The sequence below is a fragment of the Salvelinus alpinus genome, chromosome 3, assembly GCF_045679555.1.
Source record: "Salvelinus alpinus chromosome 3, SLU_Salpinus.1, whole genome shotgun sequence".
In the NCBI taxonomy this organism is placed as follows: Eukaryota; Metazoa; Chordata; class Actinopteri; order Salmoniformes; family Salmonidae; genus Salvelinus; species Salvelinus alpinus.
Window position 1 is genome coordinate 76,584,757 of NC_092088.1, and position 14,976 is coordinate 76,599,732.

At 40.1% G+C, this 14,976-nt stretch overlaps 1 protein-coding gene across 1 annotated transcript; it reads right to left on the bottom strand.

Annotated features, from left to right (window-relative positions):
- Nucleotides 1-1,658: 1,658 nt before the first annotated feature.
- Nucleotides 1,659-6,630, bottom strand: LOC139571353 (transmembrane protein 130-like). The gene is made up of 8 exons (XM_071394152.1): nt 6,544-6,630; nt 6,360-6,442; nt 6,099-6,267; nt 5,668-5,813; nt 5,447-5,531; nt 5,014-5,216; nt 3,658-3,770; nt 1,659-2,807 (listed from the first exon to the last, which is right to left on the bottom strand). Exons 1-8 carry the CDS (start codon nt 6,549-6,551, stop codon nt 2,637-2,639), a joined length of 978 nt encoding a protein of 325 aa, XP_071250253.1. The 5' UTR covers nt 6,552-6,630; the 3' UTR covers nt 1,659-2,636.
- Between the last annotated feature and the right edge of the window lie 8,346 nt (nt 6,631-14,976).

Here is a 14,976-nt window from a genome sequence, read left to right on the forward strand (position 1 = left end):
CTCCTCAATTACCTTTGACCTTTTTCAAAAGGAGGCGAGAGAGGGCAGAAAAGAGAGGAGAGAGGACACAGGAGTTGAGCAAATCTAATTGAGAAAAGGCCACTAGAAGCCAAAAGGATACTCTTGTTCATCCTCTGCTGAAGTACATTACCAGTCCAAAGTTTGGACACACATACTCATTCAGGTTTTTTCTTTATTTTTACTATTTTCTACATTGTATCATTTCATTTTACCTTTATTTAACTAGGCAACTCAGTTAAGAACAAGTTCTTATTTTCAATGACGGCCTAGGAACACTGCTTTGTTCAGGGGCAGAACGACAGATATTTACCTAGTCGGCTTGGGGAATCGATCGTGTAATCTTTTGGTTTCTAGTCCAACGCTCTAACCACTAGGCTACCTGCCGCCCCAAGAATAATAGTGAAGACATCAAAACTATGAAATAACACATATGGAATCATGTAGTAACCAAAAAAAGGGTTAAACAGCTTCATGAGGTAGTCACCTGGAATGCATTTCAATTAACAGGTGTGCCTTATTAAAAGTTAATTTGTGGACTTTCTTTCCTTCTTAATGCGTTTGAACCAATCAGTTGTGTTGTGACAAGATAAGGGTGGTATACAGACCATATCCCTATTTGGCAAAAGACTAAAAGTCCATATTATGGCAAGAATGGCTCAAATAAGCAAAGAGAAACAACAGTCCATCATAACTTTAAGACATTAAGGTCAGTCAATCAAGAACTTTGAAAGTTTCTTCAAGTGCAGTTGCAAAAACCATCAAGCGCTTTGATGAAACTGGCTCTCATGAGGACCGCCACAGGAAAGAAAGACCTAGAGTTACCTCTGCTGCAGGATAAGTTCATTAAAGTTGCCAGCTTCAGAAATTACAGCCCAAATAAATGCTTCACAGAGTTCAAGTAACTGACACATCTCAACCAACTGTTCAGAGGAGCCTGCGTGAATCAAGCTAAGATAAGATACTGTCACACAAACAACATGCTGATTTAGGTCTACACCATCACTGGTATTATCAGGCTGTATTAGCTAGTTACGTTTGCTCTTACTCAGTACATTTATTAGCTAGCTATTAGCATTAGCGGCTAACAATTAGCATCTCAAAAGATTTAGGGCAATTTGCTAAGAAAAGACAAACTAGCTGTTTGCTGATGTAAGAAACACAAACTAATAGTGTCATTATAGAACGCTAGTGAATTTATATTAAGAAGCAAAGTGAAAACAGCATTGTTGTTGTCAACATTGTTGCATGTGCTGCATTGACCATGCAGACTGAACGCAAGTGACTCGTGGTGAGGAACATCAAATGCGCTCCTTGAGTGACAAAACACTATGTGTATGACTTTGGCTAGGTCTGTGTGGAAAGTGGCACGGCGAGAAAGCGTAGGGATGACTCAAGTAGCGAAGTAAACCATAAAAATTGACAGTACACATGGCGTATCACATTTAACAAACCAAACATTCAAATACCGAGTCTATAGATGTGGACTTTGGAGATCAGGTTGTTTTAATGAATCAGAATACACTCTCTGCATCTGCATCCAAAAGAAAAGACAAAACGTTTGAAGAGCACATACTGTATGTTCTGCGAATCGTTGCCTCTTTCTCTCATAGTGCATCAAAAAAATATATATACAAAAATGAGTATAGCGTCTCCTTTATTATGTATCAACACATAACATATATTTTACATAGATGAAACCACATACCTGCATCAAAAAGAAAATACAAAACATTTGTAGAGCACATATGTTCTGCGAATCGGCGCCTCTTTCTACAATAGACGCACAATACAAGGGACTGGGATAATTCGAGCTAGCCACCGTTCACACATACAATAGCTAGCTAGTAACCACAGGCAATGTTGAATTCAGAATGTTAATATCATCCTAAAAAGTACAATTACATCTTAACAATACCATCCACTTATGAGTAACCTCTAAATATACAACATTATTCATGAACAAAACACTAGGTGTATGACTTTGTGCTTAAAGGAGTCAAACTTTTCTGAATACAACAGAAAAAGCGTGTCTACCTCTCATAGTGCATCAAAATTATTTGAGCAGGATCACGCAGGGCAAAACGTAAGTACACACTCCCCTATTCCAGGATGCAGGCATGCATTATAACAAATCAACAGGCTATATTAATATATGAACCTGGTGAAATTCACAAAGTACTTTAACAACAGTTACATCCGCATGTGTGGTTCCCACTGTGAAGCATGGAGAAGGAGGTGTGATGATTTGGGGGTGCTTTGCTGGTGACACTGTCAGTGATTTCTTTAGAATTCAAGGCACAGTTAACCAGCATGGCTACCACAGCATTGTGCAGCGATACACCTTCCCATCTGGTTTGCACTTAGTGGGACTATAATTCATTTTTCAACAGGACAATGACCCAACACACCTCTAGGCTGTGTAAGGGATATTTGACCAATAAGGAGAGTGATGGCGTGCTGCATCAGATGACCTGGTCTCGTCAATCACCCGACCTCAACCCAAACTTTTGACTGGTATTGTATATTCATCTCAAACTATACATTGTTAGCAAACTATTAACATTTGACTTGAATCAGTCCAACACAAAGCTCAAATCAAAGTGTGTAAATGAAGATTAGTTGCGGTAGGATTTGGCGACAGATCTGGTCCCGTGCTGTAGAAGGGGTTGGACCTCTTCTTTCTTTGGCCTGGACACATAGAGATCACTACTGATATCAGGGAAGTCCTGTTGTGGCTGCAGTTCCATGTTCATGCTGGAGTAAGTGGCGTTACTGGACTTAGACATCTGCAAAATAAAAAATAAATATTTACACTGACACACAAGTGATTTTTGGTGTTTGTAGGGCTACATTGTCTGAATATTTCTTAGTAGTTTCATTTTGAACAAGAACAAAAACACTGTGCAGATCCCCATGACTTGACAGCAGTGATGTAGAGTTCAGTAAACCCCGAGTCCGAATCCAAGTCTGAGTTCTTTGGTAGTGCTAAACACTGTGCAGATCCCCCATGACTTGACAGCAGTGATGTAGGCCATCATTGTAAATAAGAATTTGTTATTAACTAATTTGCCTAGTTAAATAAAGGTTAAATAAATAACTAAAAGTAAATGTAGAGTCCAGTAAACCTCGAGTCCTTCATACTCGAGTCACTAGTCCCTTGGTCGTGCTAAAAGCTGTGGTTCAACCGTTAATATGTTCAATTATGCAAAAGGAAGAGATTTTCTGAAAACAAAGTCACTACTAATCGAGTCTGAGTCAACTGAGTCCTGTTTCTTTACGTAATATGTAATTGTTGTACTGTATGTTTGTTAATAGTTTTGTTCAATGTTGTGTTAGTGTATGTAAGTTGTTTTGTCTGAAACTTTGTTCCCCATGCTGCTGTTGGATGAGTTCTCTCTTGAAAAATAGATGTTATCTCAATGAGAAAAATCTGTATAAATAAAGGTTAAATAAAAATTAAATAAAACTACAACACCGCTTGACTGTGCTTTCTATGGTTACGACCAAGTTTTGGAATTGATCCTAAGTCAATTTGTTAGGTATACATGTAGATCAACCGATTGTGGATACATTGTAGAATAGCCTCATATCGTTAGGAGTATGGAAACAGAGCATAACATTCAGTCTCCTTCCTACCTGTGGTTTGTTGTTGCGTCCTTTCTTATGGCGACAGGCTATAACACTGATGAAGGCAAGGATTGCCAAGACGATCCAAGCACACATCATGATGAAGAGCAGGTTAATAGAGGCTATAAGGAGACAAATAGAGAACTGTTTTGAGTTCAAGGAATGGAAAACATTTCACATACTGTAATATTACAGTATTACATGATGCAGTTAGACAAGCTTGAATACTGGTCAGAAGTTCTGCAAGCAGAATTGATTTTCTTTTTACAATTAACTCCCAATTAGTAACTGTCATACTCCCCAGTATCTGCATACATGATTATTAGCATGTCTCCTCTTGTCTTAACTTTGAATCATGTTCCTATTTAAACAAACCATCATTCTTTCAGTAGTCTGGTTTCAAACAATCTATTTGTTATGCATTAAAATTAGGTCACAAGCTTCCTGAAACTCCTCTGTAACCATACCATCCAGCACAAATCAATTCACCACAGGAGACAAATGCAGTATGGGGTGTGGGTCCTGCTGTTAAATTGCTCTCCTCCAGAACTCCTTAGCTGCATTCCTCAACCCTGGCCACTGTCCCAATGACGTCTTTTCAATTATCTGAACACACTATCACTCGGTTCAGCTGAAGATTACAGGAAGAACCATGAAATCTAAAGAGGTAAATTCTCATCAAAACCTCTTGTGCCACCAGAACTGCTGAGGGACACTACTAATAGATGGATAATTTGTACTATATCAAACCGTCTATACTGTATTCAAATCAAAATGTATTTGTCACATGCTCCGGATACAACAGGTGTAGACCTTACCGTGAAATGCTTACTTACAAGCCCTTAACCAACAATGCAGTTCAAGAAATAAAGTTAAGAAAATATTTACTAAATAATATAAAAATAGTAAAATAAAAAAAACAAGTAACACAATAAAAATAACAATAACGAGGCCATATACAAGTACAGGTTACTCAAGTTATTTTGTACATGTAGTTAGGGGTAAAGTGACTATACATAGATAATAAACAGCGAGTAGCAGCAGTGTAAAAACAAAGGAAGGGGAAGGGCGTGTCAATGTAAATAGTCCGGGTGGCCATTTGATTAATTGTTCAGCAGTCTTATGGCTTGGGGGTAGAAGCTGCCTTTTGGTCGTAGACTTGGCGTTCCGGTATCGCTTGCCGTGGTAGCAGAGAGAAAAGTCTACAGTATGACTTGGGTGATTGGAGTCTTTGACAATTTTTTGGGCCTTCCCAAAAAAGTGAGAGGACAAAGTGTGTACTGTACTGTACTATCCTGTAGCTTCTGCCTAGCGTGACTAATGTGGACCAAATCTCCACAGACCACATGATAACACCAGACTTACGATCTCTCCTCACAAAGATGTTGTAGGAGGTCTGCAGTTTGCTGATGTCGTTGCGGGCGCTGATGTCCAGACAGTGGTCTCCTAAAGCTGTGAAGGTGTGGTTCAGTATCATGGTGTTCTCATACAGCATGGTCAGGTGACAGCCTGTAGGGTTTGCTGATACACAGTTCTGTAGGAACCTCCAACAGACCCACATGGGAGGACTAGAAAGAGAGAGAGAGAGAGAGAGAGAGAGAGAGAGAGAGAGAGAGAGAGAGAGAGAGAGAGAGAGAGAGAGAGAGAGAGAGAGAGAGAGAGAGAGAGAGATGATGAGAATAAATACAGCACACCCACATTGGAAGACTGGGAAACAGATGTATTATATTTAATGTATTATACATGTTTAGTATGTTGTGTGTGTTAATTGTGTGGCCTACTGAGAAATTGTACCCACCTTCCATCCACATGAACAGCCAGACTGTTGTTTCTGGAAACCTGGAAAATCAAAGGGCTCTTCAACTCAATATTTCTGATGGCGTCTGGAAAATAGCAGAGATATGCAATACACCTACATTGATGGTGTCACTTGCTGTATGGTCCTCTCAACATTGCCAAAATACACTGTTTTAAACTAAATAATTATAAACAAAAACTATGTCTATTCTGTCTACCTACCCAAAACTGTAATGTCCATGCTGTATACCCCAGTTAGTGGAGTAGAGGTTTTGTTCACTTGGGTCACTACTCTCAGCTGCAGAGTGTAGTTTCCAGAGGATGAGTAGTTATAGTGCACAGACGGCTCCGATCCCTTCAGCACCTCTCTTACAAAACCAGAATATTGATTGATTGGGAAAAATTATTCACTGAGGACAACCCAGGGATAACAGGTTAAAGCAATTCTACTTGTTTCTAACGTGGTCCCTGATGGAATACATTCAACACTGACAAGACAACAGAAAACAACAGTAATCCTTACAGTAAAAAACAGCATCACACAACATCGAATAAATAAAGAAAAAATAAAACAACCACATGATATTTAAATATATAGCCTAAACTACAAAACATGCATTCGATGATAAACAGGCAAGTCCACATAGGCCTACCCGTTGCCGAAGTCCCAGGTATAGGTGAATCTGACGGTGCGTAAAGTGTTCATTGGATCGAACAGTTCAAACTTTGTCTCGGTTGGAACTTCCGTGGCCAGCTCCTTGTCCCGCAGATAAGTCACATTTCCTTCCCTCTGAATGAAGCTGAGCTTGCCTGCAATATTTTCTGAGTAAAAATGTAAAAACCATATGTGTTTAGTATACATTTGTTAAAATAGTGTTGTATTGAAATAATGTTATGCGTAAAAGTAAACCTACTCAGATGGATCAAACTGTCTGTCGCGAGCCCAAAAACATGGGGGCTCAGAATCAGTGGAAGTGACATGACAACCAACGCAATTCTGAAATCATAAACCAGAAGTTCACAAAATGATGTTGAATGTACTGCAATGTAATTCTAATTATTTGCCCAAATATTACACATACAACACATCATATTTACCGATACATTTGCACTTGTGAAGAGGCAGATGGTGTAGGATACTTCAGGACTAAGATGTTTAGACATGTGGACAGTCTTTAAATGGACAACCTATAATAGATGCTTTGTCAGCCGGTGCCAGCAAATTGTTCATGCCTTCTAAATTTCACAGATACATGTAAAAGCTTGAAATGATGTCCATGCGTTTTAACCATGTGCCTGCCTCAGATTACAAAGAGCTGTTGTGTTGTAAATCACTGTCCATGGTGGAGGATACACATGAGTTTATGGCCCACATCAAAAATGTGCGGGACACTTCTTAGTAATGGCCAATTTACATTTTTCCTCCTACAGTGAACGAAAATAAAAACACAACATGTAACAAACTCAAAGATTTTACTGAGTTACAGTTCATACAGTACCCGTCAAAAGTTTGGACACAAAGACTCATTCAAGGGTTTTTCTTTATTTTTACTATTATTCTACAATGTATAAAATATTCAAAATAAAGAAAAACCCTGGAATGAGTAGGTGTGTTCAAACCTTTGACTGGTAGTGTATAAGGAAATCTTATTAGGCCCTAATCTATGGATTTCACATTACTGTGAAGACAGATATCCTGTTAAGGCAAGGGCTGATTTCAAGGTTTTACTGTTAACCTATAAAGTGTTACATGGGCTTGCTCCTACCTATCTTTCCGAGTTGGTCCTGCCGTACATACCTACACGTACGCTACGGTCACAAGACGCAGGCCTCCTAATTGTCCCTAGAATTTCTAAGCAAACAGCTGGAGGCAGGGCTTTCTCCTATAGATCTCCATTTTTATGGAATGGTCTGCCTACCCATGTGAGAGACGCAGACCCGGTCTCAACATTTAAGTCTTTACTGAAGACTTATCTCTTCAGTAGGTCATATGATTGAGTGTAGTCTGGCCCAGGAGTGTGAAGGTGAACGGAAAGGCTCTGGAGCAACGAACCGCCCTTGCTGTCTCTGCCTGGCCGGTTCCCCTCTCTCCACTGGGATTCTCTGCCTCTAACCCTATTACAGGGGCTGAGTCACTGGCTTACTGGTGCTCTTTCATGCCGTCCCTAGGAGGGGTGCGTCACTTGAGTGGGTTGAGTTACTGACGTGATCTTCCTGTCTGGGTTGGCGCCCCCCCTTGGTTTGTGCTGTGGTGGAGATCTTTGTGGGCTATACTCGGCCTTGTCTCAGGATTGTAAGTTGGTGGTTGAAGTTATCCCTCTAGTGGTGCGGGGGCTGTGCTTTGGCAAAGTGGGTGGGGTTATATCCTTCCTGTTTGGCCCTGTCCGGGGGTATCATCGGATGGGGCCACAGTGTCTCCTGACTCCTCCTGTCTCAGCCTCCAGTATTTATGCTGCAGTAGTTTATGTGTCGGGGGGCTAGGGTCAGTTGGTTATATCTGGAGTACTTCTCCTGTCTTATCCAGTGTCCTGTGTGAATTTAAGTATGCTCTCTCTAATTCTCTCCTTCTCTCTTTCTTTCTCTCTCTCGGAGGACCTGAGCCCTAGGACCATACGTCAGGACTACCGGGCATGATGACTCCTTGCTGTCCCCAGTCCACCTGGCCTTGCTGCTGTTCCAGTTTCAACTGTTCTGTCTGTGGTTATGGAACCCCTACCTGTCCCAGACCTGCTGTTTTCAACTCTTAATGATCGGCTATGAAAAGCCAACTGACATTTATTCCTGATTATTATTTGACCATGCTTGTCATTTATGAACATTTTGAACATCTTGGCTCTCTCTAATTCTCTCCTTCTCTCTTTCTTTCTCTCTCTCGGAGGACCTGAGCCCTAGGACCATACTTCAGGACTACAGGGCATGATGACTCCTTGCTGTCCCCAGTCCACCTGGCCTTGCTGCTGTTCCAGTTTCAACTGTTCTGCCTGCGGTTATGGAACCCCTACCTGTCCCAGACCTGCTGTTTTCAACTCTTAATGATCGGCTATGAAAAGCCAACTGACATTTATTCCTGATTATTATTTGACCATGCTTGTCATTTATGAACATTTTGAACATCTTGGCCATGTTCTGTTATAATCTCCACCCGGCACAGCCAGAAGAGGACTGGCCACCCCTCATAGCCTGGTTCCTCTCTAGATTTCTTCCTAGGTTTTGGCCTTTCTAGGGAGTTTTTCCTAGCCACCGTGCTTCTACACCTGCATTGCTTGCTGTTTGGGGTTTTAGGCTGGGTTTCTGTACAGCACTTCGAGATATTAGCTGATGTACGAAGGGCTATATAAATAAACTTGATTTGATTTGAAACTTGGTCAGCTGGGCAGATACACTACATGGCCATAAGTATGTGGACAACTGCTCGTTGAACATCTCTTTCCAAAATCATGGGCATTAATATTGATTTGGTTCCCCCTTTGCTTCCCCTTTTCTGTGAAGGCTTTCCACTAGATGTTGGAACATTGCTGTGGGGACTTTCTTCCATTCAGCCACGAGCATTAGTGAGGTTGGGGACTGATGTTGGGCAATTAGGCCTGGCTTGCAGTCAGCATTCCAATTCATCCCAAAGGTGTTCGATGGGGATTGTAGTCAGGGATCTGTGCTTCCACACTGATCTCGACAAACCATTTCTGTATGAATCTCACTTTGTGCACGGGGGCATTGTCATGCTAAAACAGGAAAGGGCCTTCCCCAACTGTTGCCATAAAGTTGGAAGCACAGAATCGTCTAGAATGTCATTGTACACTGCAGAGTTAACATTTCCCTTCACTGGAACTAAGGGGCCTAGCCTGAACCATGAAAAACAGCCCCACACCATTATTCCTCCCCCAAACTTTACAGTTGGCACTAATATATATATATATTCGGGCAAGTAGCGTTCTCCTGTTATCCGCCAAACCCAGATTCGTCCGTCGGACAGCCAGATGGTGAAGCGTGATTCATCACTCCAGAGAACGCGTTTCCACTGCTCCAGAATCCAATGGCGGCAAACTTTACACCACTCCAGCCGACTCTTGGCATTGCACATGGTGATCATAGGCTTGCGTGCAGCTGCTCGGCCATGGTATCCCATTTCATGAAGCTCTCACCGAACAGTTCTTGTGCTGACATTGCTTCCTAAGGCTGTTTGGAACTGAATGTTGCAACTGAGTAGAGACGAGGACATGGAGCTTGCAATTGATACGCTGACTGCAGGAATGTCCAACAGAGCTGATGCCAGATAATTTAATGTCATTTTCTCTACAATAAGCCGCCTGCAACGTCATTTTAGAGAATTTGGCAGTACATTCAACCGGCCTCACAAATGTAGACCACCTTTATGGCGCGGTGAGGGTGAGCGGTTTGCTGATGTCAATGTTGTGAACAGGATGCCCCACGGTGGTGGTGGGGTTGTGGTATGGGCAGGCAAGCTACAGACAACGAACACAATGGCATTTTATCGATGTCAATTTGAATTCACAGAGATTCCATGATGAGATCCTAAGGCCCATTGTCATGCCATTCATCCACCGCCATCACCTCATGTTTCCGCATGATAATGCACAGCCCCATGTTGCAAGGATCTGTACACAATTCCTGGAAGCTGACAATGCCCCAGTTCTTCCATGGCCTGCATACTCACCAGACATGTCACCCATTGTGCATGTTTGGGATGCTATGGGTCGATGTATATGACAGCGGGTTCCACTTCCCACCGATATCCAGCACAGCCATTGAAAAGGAGTGGGACAACATTCCACAGGCCACAATCAACAGCATGATCAACTCTATGCGAAGGAGATGTGTCGTGCTGCATGAGACAAATGGTGGTCACACCAGATGCTGACTGGTTCTCTGATCCACGTTCCTACCTTTTTTTAATGTATCTGTAACCAACAGGTGCATATCTCTATTCCCAGTCATGTGAAACCCACAGATTTGGGCCTGAAGAATTTATTTCAATTGAATTTGGCTCCCGAGTGGAACAGCGGTCTAAGGCACTGCATCTCAGTGCAAGAGACGTCACTGCAGTCCCTGGTTTGAATCCAGGGTGCATCAAATCCGGCCATGATTAGGAGTCCAATATGGTGGCGCACAATTGGCCCAGCATCGTCCGGGTTTGGCCGCCGGAGGCTGTCATTGTAAATAAGAATTTGTTCTTAACTGACTTGCCTAGTTAAATAAAAAACTAATTAAAAAATGACTGATTTTCCTTAGATGAACTGTAACAAATCTTAGAAATTGTTGCAGGTTGAGTTTATATTTTTGTTCATTAATATTATCAAGACCCTTGTTTGATGTAAGCTGCTTGCATCTCAGTTATGAGCTCAAGTACTGATATGACCACACGATAAAGCCGAACAAGGAGAAATTACCGGACACCTTGTGAATGACGCCTTTCTTCGCTTCTGTGAACAACTAAGTCACTCTAGTGATCGCTTCTGTGAACAACTAAGTCACTCTAGTGATCGCTTCTGTGCACAACTAAGTAACTCTAGGGAATAATTAGGAAATGTCTTTCATATTTATGGTTAATTTTTAGATCATAGGGAGTAAGTTTACTTTTGATGGCCATTGTCAAGTGTATAGGCCCTAATATGAACTACTGGCTAATGGTGCTTAAAATACGTAATGGTTCTCTGCTTTAAAAACCAACACCTACAGGTGTGAAGTGGAATACAACATAAATCGTGGTAGCGCTCTAGGAAAAAGAATTACAATGCCACCATTTCATATATAACAATGTTGTATTCTCTAAGTATCCCAACCGGTAACGGAATCAACCGCTGCGCTGCCTGAAGCAATGTCATCAAACTTCACCTTCTCTGTTTGCTTTTAGGTGGATCAACAACTCGATATTGGCATATCGTTTTTAAATGTGTGCATGCTTTTCTCCTCCGACAATACAACATCTGATTCAAAGGGGGTGTGGCAGATATCAAACCTCTTCCTCGGTAGAATACGTGTACCTCTTCGCCAAAAGGATGCTATTGAGGAGGGTAGGACCGATTTCCTTTTGCTTACGAATGAATTGACACACTCCACCACTTGACAGGTTTCGTGTCACGCAGGCGAGAGGATGGAGGAGAGAGGATGAAGCACTGACCTTTGCTCAAATTAGAAAAGTCCCCAGACCTAGCAGTGTGAAACTAGTCGTCGACCATTCGGTGGTGGAAAAAGTACCCAATTGTCATACTCCAGTAAAAATAAAGATACCTTAATTAAAAATGGCTCAAGTAAAAGTGAAAGTCACCCCGTAAAATATTACTTTATTAAAAGTCTAAATGTAATTGCTTAAAATATACTTAAGTATCAAAAGTAAAAGTATTAATAATTTCACATATATTAAGCAAGCCTGAAGGCACAATTGTCTTGTTTTTTAGATTAAATATAGCCAGGGTTTAGTGTGTCCACCAGATCAGAGGTAGAAGGGATGACCAGAGATGTTCTCTTGATAGGGTAGTAGGGGGTAATTAGCCCACTGGTGTAACTGCCCCTCCCCCTGTAATTCACATAAAGACCACTAGATGTCACCAAAATATTTCCCCAACACTTTCCCTGGCTGTTACTGTTCTTGCTGAACAAAAAATGTCCTCTGTGTCATCACAACTTTTGGAGCTATTTCAACAAAACAACTTGATCCAATTTTCTGACATTTTGAAAGTTCCAATGAAGTTAGATCTATATATGTGTTTTTAAACCTCTTAAGGATCCCCCCTTTTTTCAATTTTCGCCTAAAATGACATACCCAAATCTAACTGCCTGTAGCTCAGGCCCTGAAGCAAGGATATGTATATTCTTGGTACCATTTGAAAGGAAACACTTTGAAGTTTGTGGAAATGTGAAAGGAATGTAGGAGAATATAACACAATAGATCTGGTAAAAGATAATACAAAGAAAAAAAAAAACGTTCTTTTGTATTTTTTTTACCATCACTTTTGAAATACAATGAAAGGCCATAATGTATTATTCTAGGCCAGGTGCAATTTAGCTTTTGGCCACTAGATGGCAGCAGTGTATACACAAAGTTTTAGACTGATCCAATGAACCATTGTATTTCTGTTCAAAATGTTGTATCAAGACTGCCCAAATGTGCCTAATTTGTTTATTAATAACTTTTCATGTTCAAAATTGTGCACTCTCCTCAAACATTAGCATGGTATTCTTTCACTGTAATAGATACTGTAAATTGGACAGTGCAGTTAGATTAACAAGAATTTAAGCTTTCTGCCAATATCAGATATGTCTATGTACTGGGAAATGTTCTTGTTACTTACAACCTCATGCTAATTGCATTAGCCTACATTAGCTCAACCATCCCGTGGAAGGGACACCAATCCCGAAGAAGTTTTAAATATACAAGTAGGAAAGCCTTAAGATAAATTATCCACTTGTTCAGAATGAAACATTTAGATAATTTGTTTGTAAAGTAGTAACTCCCCCCCATCCCCTAGGCCCTGGGGGCTAGTTACCCCTTTATGGTTATGAATGTGTTTCTATTTGTCATTTAGACAATGACTAGCCCAGTTTGTGCTAGTTTATGCTAACTTGCGAGCTAGCAACTTCACTAACAGTAAATGTTAGTAAGCTGCTAGGAGTACTATCTAGCATCCTTACTACCAGATCGTCTGAGTTAAAATACAAATGTTTCCAATAGTGACTGATAGCTTTACCGTTAATGCAATTGTATAGCCTTTTAGCTATTTTACACAGCATTTTACGTCATATATATAGCGATCTAAGTTTTTAAGAGAGAGCTTTTCAATTGGCATCTCTCCCCCTGTTTTCAGTCACAGGTGGGGAATGGAGTAGGTGTGAGCAGTGCAGGAGGTGGGCTCATGAGTTCCGCTTCAATTTTACTGGGGATAGATTTATTTGTGACCTACAGGTACAAATTAGAATTGTGCAATAGCAGAGCATAAGAGAGTTGCCACATCAATGTTACACTGAGTTAATTAGTTAAGATATTTTTATTAAATGTTATTTCCTATGTTATTTGATGTTATTTATTTATTATCCATTCCAATATTATATTCCAATGAATTATTTATTTTATGAATTGAAAACAACTATTGAAAACCTTTTGCTCTTGAATGTAATTTTAAAGACTGCTGGGATTCAAATCATATTTAGTGCAGTTGTACATAATGTATTGTATGGAAAAGGATCAACAAAGAAAGAACAAAGAAAATGAATGTGCAGGTGAGTTAAAAAGAGGGACTTTACATCAAATCTCCTCATAGTGCACCTATTAATGGTGACATGTGCAACACCATTTCCCCCAATATTTTATTTAAATAATTAAAATAAGACAACTAGACTTAGCTTTTAAGTATTACTTACTAAAGAATTTCTAAATGAAATGGATTTGAACACAATTGTGTGAAACCCTATGCCATAATATTCTACCGGGGGGAGTGACTTTTTTTTTTTTAAATCTCCAAAAACAACATTTCATGAAATAACTGGGGGGTATCTAAAAAAGTGTAAACTGTAGCCATTTATTTCCCTTGATAGTTTATTCGCCTCAGCATGACCTTCATCCACAATCCAATTTTCATCCAAACGTAGTTTTTTTTGTGTCAGCAATTATACATTGTTCTTAGGGGGGGCTAGTTACCCCCTAGTACCCTAAGTACATGAATTGCACAATTTTCCTGTCCTGCAGAGTAGTCCAAATGTAACAAGTACTTTGGGTGTCAGAGAAAATGTACTGAGTAAAAAGTACATTGTAGTGAAGTAAAAGTAAAATCTGTCAAAAAAAAAAAATACTATAAATAGTATAGTACAGATACCCCCCCAAAAAAACTTAGGTAGTACTTTAAAGTATTTTTACCTAAGTACTTTACACCACTGCGAACATTCACTTTGACTAATCTTCTATCCTGTCTCTGCATTGTTCAATTGGGGTACATTATACCATAAAGTGGTAAAAATAGAAAAATATATATCATATAGAAAAATACATAAAAGAACAATTCATATTATTTAATGATAGTGGGTGCATAACATGAAGTAGGCCTACAACTCAAGTTAGATTGTATTGTAAGATACCATTCAGACACATAATACCTTTGGTACAGTCGTGAGCAGCAAGATAAATATGTAGAAATAACGGCGACAGATGTCGATTACCCAACAAATACATCAATTTTGGGGGACAATAACCAGTGTATAACATTGAATATATAACAACACTTCTTACTGACAATGACGCTTGATTTATTTTTACTTTCATCATTGAGTTTCTTGGCATTCCATAAAAACATTTTGTAAATGAAATTAACATTTTCTAAAGATGTTGGTGAGTCACACTCCCAAACCCAAATTAAAATACAATTTCTGCAACAACAAAAAATGTAAGCTAAAGCCATCTGTCAATCAAGGTCATTGTCATTAGTCATGAATTCATCTCTGTATCCCTGACTGAAAGGTGGGTTTGGTGACAGCAGAGGGATAACTCGGCCCAAAATGTTATGCAGATGAAAGAGGACCCAAAAG

What these genes read in the sequence shown, in the direction of transcription:
- LOC139571353 (XM_071394152.1), bottom strand. An exon ending in AGACAGTTTGATCCATCTGA is followed by an intron (nt 6,268 to 6,359) that starts GTAGGTTTACTT and finishes ATTTTTACTCAG; the next exon opens with AAAATATTGCAGGCAAGCTC. An exon ending in ACCTGGGACTTCGGCAACGG is followed by an intron (nt 5,814 to 6,098) that starts GTAGGCCTATGT and finishes TGGTTTTGTAAG; the next exon opens with AGAGGTGCTGAAGGGATCGG.